The sequence below is a fragment of the Enoplosus armatus genome, chromosome 13, assembly GCF_043641665.1.
Source record: "Enoplosus armatus isolate fEnoArm2 chromosome 13, fEnoArm2.hap1, whole genome shotgun sequence".
NCBI lineage: Eukaryota > Metazoa > Chordata > Actinopteri > Centrarchiformes > Enoplosidae > Enoplosus > Enoplosus armatus.
In genome coordinates, this window is record NC_092192.1 from 12,305,889 (window position 1) to 12,315,277 (window position 9,389).

The window sequence follows — 9,389 nt, forward strand, 5'->3', positions numbered from 1 at the left end:
ATAATATACCCGTGATGCATCATGTGTGAGTCTAATCTGATTTTATGTGGCATATTATTGTGAGGGTATTGCATTACATCGCCGCCATCTCATTTATCTTTTGTGGTGGCAGACATTGGTTACATGCTTCTCTGTTTCCACACTAACCCAGTGGTCCAGTAACTAAGCATGCAATCTGATAGGATCCTTGCCAGGATTTCTGATATCCATTCATTATCCATAAGACACACACCGTTGGCATGCATACACACTTTCCTTGAATCTCACATCTCTCCCAGAGACAGGGCGAGTCTAAGAAAAATAGGTTTTACATGCATGCATGTACGCACAATCACGACCCTTCTCCGTAGAGGACAAAGACAGGAGGTGGGAAGTTCTGTACAGGAAAATCAAATACGATAACTTTTAGGTGTGAGACGACTGAGGAACAGTGTTAAGGAGCATGCATTGGTGGAAAAAAGGGCTGACCTTTTCTCCAGATTCCCTTTAATCAACAGGAATCATAATTTCATCAGCAACATAATTTCAGATATATTAATTGCACTTGGCAACTTATATTCTGCTCAAAAATGACATTTTTCTTGTATGAGAGACCATGACATTGTGTGGAGACAACTCTTAACTAGATATCAGACCATTAAATTAAACCATGGCTGCGCTGACAACATAATCAAGTTTGTTATGGTTAAACCAAGAGTCGTCAATAGTCCCTTTGTAGCGTTTAAAAAAACAGATGATCTAGAGAAGAATATATTTAATCATGTGCAATGAAAAGGAGTGTGTATAGAAGATTCAGTTACATTTGTTAGACAGCATAAAGGATAAAAAAAGACAGATCTTAACATCTTTCCTTTATTTCCACGTCTACAACAGCTGGTATTTTACGTAGGGCTTTATATGTCTATGTTGTTGGCTGATGATGTTGTAGGTGTAGCATGTCAGTGTGCCTGTCAGCCTGGACCAAGAGCGACACCTAGTGGTCAATATGCCACATGAACAAGTCTATTCCTAGCCTGCATGGGAATTTTAACCAGTTTACTCCTTCCCTTGGACACAGACTTATTAAAGCATGCTACTACTGTGACGCAGCACACAGACTTAAATCAGAGTTGAGCACTAAACACCCACAACTTCACAGAAAACCTAAGAAAATTAGCACAAATTGGTGTCCAATGGTTTCAGAATCAGAATCAGAATCAGAAATACTTTATTGATCCCCGGGGGGAAATTGTACAGTACCGGTGCTCCCATTCAAGAGTAGAAAGTGGCATATTTTAGAGCTAAAGGTATGTACAAAATAGAAAAATAAGAAATAGAAAATAAAAAATATACACATTTACATTATTTAAGTGAAAAATAAAGTAAAAATATATACAATAACAATGTATATGTATGTGTATATATATATGTATGTATTGCACTGTTGTGTATGACTTTATATGTATTGCACTGAAACATTTAAGAATAAATAATGAGGTAGTATATGAACAGGTGAAGTAGGTCCAGATTTCCAGTCTCTTCCTGAGTGTCTGACACTCAGAGGGAGGAGTTGAACAGTTTGATGGCCACAGGAACATATCTTGGAACATATAACAAAGCAGGATTTCCTTCACTGCATGAAAGCAATATATTTTGTCACTGCTGACAGGTGAATCTGTAGACAAAAATTAACCTTGCAACAGAATGGCCATGAAAACTGTAGTCTGATCATTAGACTGAACTGCCATTTTGTTTGAACCACTGAACAAATCAGATGTGGATGCAATGCAGAGGTCTAGAACCTGACTGAGAACACTTTTGTCTCACGACTGTGAACTTGATTGTGTCCCTGAATCCTCAAAGTCTGACTTGATGGATTTTACGCTCATTTGGATGGTTGACAAGTATTTAAGATTTATGTTGAACCTTAATAATAAAATTTGTTTTATTTGCTTAATTCAATTTCCAGATGGTGTTTATTTTTCTAAATGTGTACATTCCAAACCCAACATTAGACATGATAACAACATCCTTATTCACAGGATATCTAATTAGTAAGAAGGCTAAGGCAAGATAAAGGTCTCTCTGCAAAAACACCTGATTCTTGCAAGGGAGCGGCCAATACTTCATCACACTATCGCTGTTTGAGACACAGCACATGAATCTCCATTAGTGGTGGTTTTAGCAAGCGACAGGAAGACTTGTCCATACAAACATAAATGGAAGAGAGTCTTTCTCTGCTGTTCTTTAGGACAGTGTTAGAGGACCTCATTGGATTCTCATAGAAAACCATTTCATTTCTTTTATTTATTTTTCAATTGTGCTTACACAAAGACATAAACACACATATGAAGGAACAGGATAATAGATAAGAAAACAAACTGGCGAAAAACAAACAAATGACAAATCTAAACATTTGTCATTTTAATTGTTTGAGTATTTGCACTTTTGAGATAAACTCCAAAAGAAAAACAAAAAACAAAACACTAACTACATACCAGGGCTTCTATGATCTAACATTTGGAATTGAGTCACACAACAAAATTACACTCAGGAGTTTATCATCTGTGTGGTTACTAAAGTCGAAAATAAATCCATAACCCGCCCAAAAAAACAAAACCTTATGGTAAGGGTCAAATTCCCAGTGGTCGCTCCACCAAAATCCATACCATAAGTGTCATCCTGTATTAATTTAACAGTTGTGGCACAGTAAAAGGTACATACATAAAAATAACATATACCAGTCCCATTTGATAAACCACCCACAATTTCTTCATCAAAAAACTTTTGAATCCTTTAATGTTTAATTGTTGTTTTTGTCATTTTAACTTGATATGCTTTCCCTATCATACGGATATTGCTTAGGTCTCTTTCTTCTTTATCAAACATTAGATCACCAAACATTAAAGTTAGGGGACAACCATAAAAATGTATGTATGTGTGTTCAAAAGCACTGATCGGTTCCTTTTAAAAACCCCTTCCTCCCTCTGGGGGTCACTTGCTTCACGGTTTTGATTAGTTTGACATTCTTTATACTTTCACACGTATGCTACAATACTTGCTTATTGTTACATCACTTTATGTGGATTATAGTGAATAAAATGCATCTAAATTGTAGATTGGTTATGAAAGATACAAGCAACCTTATATAGTAAACAAGATTGTTTAATAGTTTTATATTGCATAAATTCATGTGTTGCATGAAATTTCCTCTTAGAAACAAGTGCTAGTGGAGGTCTTAACTAACATTGCACTAAAAAGGAGAGATAAAAGCTGGAACTCTAACTGTAAATATTGTTAAAATTGCAAATCATATCACAATGTAAAACACATTAATTCCTTTTGAATGTGTAAGTAATGTCACAGTCTGGCCAAGGTATAAATAATGTCTAAGAATGCTAACACACCTTTCTTAACTGAAGACCTGATGCACGTCACTTAACGTCCCTTCACTGAAATACTTTATATCCTATTTATGCTATGATTTTGACATGTATCTAATCCAACAATGTGCTTGTAAAAAAATGTCACTGTTTCAGAACATGTTTTCCTACAACTCCCTGTTGTAGGTTCAGTAGCATGAAACACCAAAGCAAAAGAGATGAATCTGTAACCTTAAGAGTCATTGAGGTACTTTTGGAAAAAGTATCTTGGAATTAAGTTTTAAAGGATTTAGGTTTTTTTAAAGTGCTGGTGAGGTTTTGGCAGTCTATGTGGCTCAGCTAAGAAGAGGGTTGTTTTCGTTCTGATCTTCAACAGGGTCGTCCTCCCCTGAGACGAAAGGCTCTGGCTTTTTGACCTCTTTGGCAACATCCACTCCTATCAGACCCACAACCCTGAAATGTGGAAAAACAGGCATAAGAGAGGCAGGAAACACGGGATACGTTACTGTGCAACTAAACTGTGCAACTAAACTGGGCAACTGTCTTCTCAGTTTCAACATAGCTTGTCTCTACACAGAGTTAGAGACATTTCCAACACATATTTTCACCTGTCAAAGTCACTGATGTTTCCAATGTTACAAATAGTCATAAACCCCAATTGGAACATGTAAACAAGAAATTACAACGTTCATTGTTTATTAAATGGGAAAGCGATCTTAAAAATGGCTGCAACACACAGGTCTCAATTGAGATTGCTGAACCAGTGGCTTTGTTTTTCTTTAACTACCCACTATGTAACAGAAGAAGCAGTGCATGTGACAGAGGTGGATTCACTCAAGGAGTTTTATGTTTCACACTGCACCTCCCCGACTGACTCAGCAGCCCTACTTTGTCAACTCAGTGTAACAAAACAAATGTAAGAACATGGTGTACCACAGGTAAGTATCCTTATATGGCCTTTCTTCAATTTCTATATAGCATCAATGTTGGTGGTGTATTAGTCAAATTACAAAGGAAAAAACATAACACATGTCAGAGATTTATATTATTATATGAGGAGGGAAACAGTTTGGTGAGGGAAGTTGGATGTTTTGAATGCAGGAATGAGGAACTGAATCTTCTTGTTTTCTGAGGGCCCAAATAAAGCAAAGCATTTCTAGCGAACAGTGACTCAGCAGAAAAAAGGCTTTTGTAATGCAACTCTATCCACAGAGTACAGCTCTTCACATGAAACATATCTACACAGCATGAAGTGCTCTGTCTTTATTGTAGACAGAACGAATAACTTTGGGTAGAATACTCTGTGAACACCTCATCAATGTTATATAACAAATTCTGGTTAAGTGAAAAAGTTCTGTCTCTACATGTCAGCTTGCACAGCACCAAGACAAACAGCAGGTTTCACTGACATCATAGATCATTAATGCAATCCTTTTAGCAGGACACTATTATTTTGTGAATGTCGGAGGGCCCTTTAATGCACGAGGAGAGTTTAAAGCTGTTATACGTTGATTTTTATGGCATACTAAAATGAATGGAGACCAATAGTACATGGAAAGTACAATAGGAAATGAGTTTGGAAATGTATGATTGTATGCTTCAATAATACTAGTTTCACTTTATAGTAAATCATGCAAAAGCGCTGGTTTGGTCCTTTAATGTTGTGTTATTTACATTGGCAACATGATGAACTTACCCTAGGACAAACAAAGGGATGACACAGAGTCCTGCAGACAACAGGAAGATGAAGCCGGGGTACCATGCCACTGTAGCAGCGTAGACACTGCTGAAGACGGCGCTCGATACATTGTTAGTTAAACTCTCCAGAAAGGAAAGACAGGCAAACAGGGCTCCTGCAAAAACACACAGCGGAGAGAAGAATAACAATTTTAAAGAAGTGACAGAGTGACTAACAGGACACAGCTCAGTTCCAAGACTGTTGTTTAGTCTAAGGAACAGAAAGCTCCAGCGTTTTGTTTTCAAGTGCATCATGAAGTTGCTGAGACAGGCAACTCCTCAATGGACTCTGACTCTACAAACACACAGACACGGTTCTGTGGCTCCTGTAAAGCCCTAAACCCACTCACCCTGCTCAGACTTTGAGATGATCTTTGACATCATGGAGCGCAGAACAGGGAAAGGCATGATAGACAGAAGCATTGGCACCCTCACTGTGGTAAACATATAAAAACAGACAGACATTATATTATCATCATCAGAATGCAGGAAATATCTTGTAACCACATCATAATAATTCATAATTAAAGCAACTTCATATTTCACAGTTGTTTAAGGTTAGAAAAATATGCAAAATATTTTACAACTGGCTTGGATTATGGCTATATGACAATTTAAATAAACAAAGCAGTGACAACATACCATAATTATATTGTTTTATCAGCTTACAATAATTCAATAACATACACAAGATACTGTAACTCTAGTAACTCTCTTTGTACACCTTGTAAAGGTAATAGGGAAGGTACTTTCTGTCAATCAGTAACCTCTGCAACTTGCCTGTAATGTGTATTGATGTTATTTTCAGTATTTTATTACTCTTCAGTGTGTTCTTTATATTTTTTATCTGCAGCTGAAATGTGTCTTATTTTTAATATGATGTGTCTTGTCTTTTGACATTTAGTTTAAATAAAACACTTTGAGCTGCATGTAATATATTAGAAAAGGGCTACATAAACAGAGATATTAACATTTTCTTACATATGTGATGGTTAGCAACACAGGCTTATTAGTTATTAAACAAGGCTACAAGGCTACAAATCCTGTGCATAATTTCACAACACAATTTACAATATCTGATATACAGTAGAAGGTGAAACTAATTGATAATTCTCAATCATCCTCATCAAACTATTCAATATGATTGAGCTTCTCTGAAAATAAGTGCAGGTTTGAATTCAGTTTCTGCATATACTTGACCTTGTAAACAGCTGATAGACAAGAATTTGGTGATTTTTTTCTCCACTAAACAAGACACTCAAAACACATACTGGTACATTAGTGGTTTAAGCAACTATGCAAGTTTTTCTCACCTATAAACATCAGGAAAGTAGTCTTAGTGAATGCCAGCAGGACCATGCCTGATATGACGGACAGGATCCCCATCAGGACAATGAGCAGCTGTGGCACACCACAGTACGTGAACGCTGACACTCCCACAAAACTGACCAGGAACACAGTGGTGGATAGTGCTGAGCCATAACCAATCAAAATCTCAGTCCAGCACAGTGGCTCATTGAGTTCATAGAGTGTCATCAAGGAGATCCCACCCACATAGGCAAAGGAGAAGCTGGTGAAAATGAGTATCAGGAGGACCAAGACAGTTTTACACCTGCGGCTGGCCCCTGTAAACATCTGGTAGACCCCATAGATCATCTGTTTCAAGGCTGAGCGCTGAGGAGACCCATCTAGACTAATGGCATCAGTGGGGGCCTTCTTCACAGTCTCTTCTAGGATGAAAACTGCATAGAGTAGGATCAAACACTGACACAACGCAGAGGTAACAAAAGGCCAGTTAAAGCCTGCAGCTCTCAGAAAGTAGCCTGTTGATATTGAAGCCACCCCAGACAACAGGCCAATCATCATGTCCACTCCGGCCATGCGCAGCGTCTTCTGGTGACCATCCTCACACAAGTCTGCTATGTAGGCGAAACACCCACCAAGAAATGTGCCCAAGCCACCAAACAGAGAACTGAGAAGAGAGGAGCCAATAAGCAAGTAAATATTGAGCTCAAAATAGGACACCGTCAGGAAGGTCAAAGTGTAGATCAACGTGCCAATCAGAGGCATGATGATTGTGATCTTGCGTCCTCCCCGGTCACTATAGGCCACAAGCATGAGAGTGACAACCAAAGAGGGGATTGTGGAGAAAAGCTCTGTGTAAAGGGAGAAGAGAGATGCCTGCCTCTGTACCTCCTGGAAACACAGAAAGAGAGACCATAGTTAAGTCTAAAGATCATGCATGGACTGACACTGGACTGTCTGCAGTCAACTGTAATAGCAGGCCTCAGAAGGCAAAATAACTACATTTGAGCTGGCAAGTATCCTACAACAACACAAGTTAACAGAGATAGTGTCTATCTAATGGCATGAAATCAACACAGAATGAAAGCACTTCGATTAGTACATTTTGCAAACATTTCATGCGAGGTTTTCTCATTCAGGGCCAAAAGGAACCAAGCTTTCAACAATGCAACAGGTGCAGGAGGGGCTATTTACAGACAAAAACAGGCTTTTCCAGATCAGTGCATTTGTTCTCACTTCCCTGATGTGTTTCATTCTTCCACTATAAATACATGATAAAAATAAAATGTTACTCATACTTTTTGCAGAAGAATATTTCCCCTAAATCCTTCTTATAATGCAGTATGTCTTGGTGTACCGCACTGTGAATTAACAAGTGATTATGTGAGTGATTTAATAAGATGATCACTCTTTGGTAAAAGTGTTGCTACTACAGTATGTCAGTCAGTATCTGTATCTTGCATATCACCTTATGGCACAGTAGCTGAATCAGATCTTTTTACCTGAGCTGTGTTGCAACAAAGGATTTAAAGGGGTTATAGGACAATTAATTGTGTCAGGTTGAACACACACACACAGAATGGACTGTACCTATGCATAGAGCTTTACTGTTTGTTGAGCTGCAGGCTACTTTAAACTGACTTTTTGCTGTCAGTCAGACATTTCTTTGCATCAACACACAGTAACCATGACACAAAACTTATTGAGTCAGTGTCACATGCATAACAATGTAGGAGGCAGAAATCACAAAGTGTGTGTAAAAATAGTTCTCGAATAATACTGACAGTATCAATGCTGTTACAAAATGTCAGTACTTGTTACACTGGAAATCTTACATGGCTGGATACTGGAAAAGTAAATAGAAGTACATTCAGTCTTACACAACTTACAAACCAAATTAGTGACTAACCTCATGGTAGTTTGAATGGTTGCTGCTGCTGTTTGCTGCACATCTGGAGGTGTTGTCGGAGATAGGATAGGTGGTGTTTGTCAGCTGCTGCCAGAGCCTCCGGTACACATACTGCTGAACAAGCGGATAGATGAGAAAACTGGAGAAAGCATACAGGGCAACCACCGGCTCCACCAGGAAAAGACCCTTCATTTTTAAGGGGCTGCAAGACTCGCTGAAAATGAGATGAAGAGGATACATTTAGAGATTAACATGGACACAGAGAATAGGGTAAAAAAGACAGGTTAACTGTACATATCTGAACCAATGTGTTGTGGGTCTTTAAAGCACATGACAGTGTATAATGTAATACACTAAACATTTTAACTATTCTGTTGTAGCAAGTTACAACCTTCAACACTTCAGTGTGCAGGGTAAACACATGACATTCCACAGTATTCCTCCTTAAATAGCACAAAACTGTCTGATTATCATAAGGCAGGGTCTACGTGGAAGTAACGTCATAGATAATATTTGTTTGGTTGTTTTTGCCTTTTGGGGATCATCAAGGAGAGAGTCTGCACTACATTATCGATCCAACATATTCAGTTTGAAACATAAAGTGAAATATAAGATAATAACCATGCAATGTTTGTTTGTTGCTGTGAATACAGCATGCTGCAGGATAAGCTGTGCTAGGTCAATATTAGATAACACACAATGGACGATAACAGCTCAGCCTTAGCCGTATTTTCTTACAGGACGTTAACAAGAACACAAAGTACAACACCTACCTTTTAGATAGTCGCTAGGGTCATGTTTTAATTAAGTTCGTCAATTAACCTAGGAAAAGCATTCTGTTTACGTTGTAGGTCGGAGCTCTCATTTTATACAGACGCGCAGGGCGTTATTGAGAAACGCCGAGGCCCCGCCCCTCACCATGTACGATTGGACAGCAATCTTTCAAGGCTGCGTTTATTCGACAGAGGAACTGCCAGTCATGAGTTAAAGCGGGCAGAACAGTTTGTGACTTTCTGTAACAGGCTCTTTATTGCATATTAACATGCATTTGCAGTACCTCTTATGGAAGTTCATTG

General features: G+C 38.3%; 1 protein-coding gene across 1 annotated transcript; it reads right to left on the bottom strand.

The window, feature by feature from the left end:
• Positions 1–1,977: 1,977 nt before the first annotated feature.
• LOC139295203 (lysosomal proton-coupled steroid conjugate and bile acid symporter SLC46A3) lies at positions 1,978–9,169 on the bottom strand. Its single transcript, XM_070917338.1, has 6 exons — positions 9,087–9,169; positions 8,314–8,527; positions 6,413–7,295; positions 5,450–5,533; positions 5,059–5,215; positions 1,978–3,815 (listed from the first exon to the last, which is right to left on the bottom strand). The coding sequence occupies exons 2-6, from the start codon at positions 8,503–8,505 to the stop codon at positions 3,698–3,700; spliced, it is 1,434 nt and encodes a 477-aa protein (XP_070773439.1). The 5' UTR covers positions 8,506–8,527; positions 9,087–9,169; the 3' UTR covers positions 1,978–3,697.
• Positions 9,170–9,389: the final 220 nt, after the last annotated feature.

Excerpts from the sequence above, each read along its gene's own strand:
- LOC139295203 (XM_070917338.1), bottom strand. The coding sequence starts at position 8,505 with ATGAAGGGTCTTTTCCTGGTGGAGCCGGTGGTTGCCCTGTATGCTTTC. Across the intron at positions 7,296-8,313 it reads ACCATTCAAACTACCATGAG|GAGGTACAGAGGCAGGCATC; the intron begins GTTAGTCACTAA and ends CTGTGTTTCCAG. Across the intron at positions 5,216-5,449 it reads CATCTCAAAGTCTGAGCAGG|GAGCCCTGTTTGCCTGTCTT; the intron begins GTGAGTGGGTTT and ends GTGTTTTTGCAG.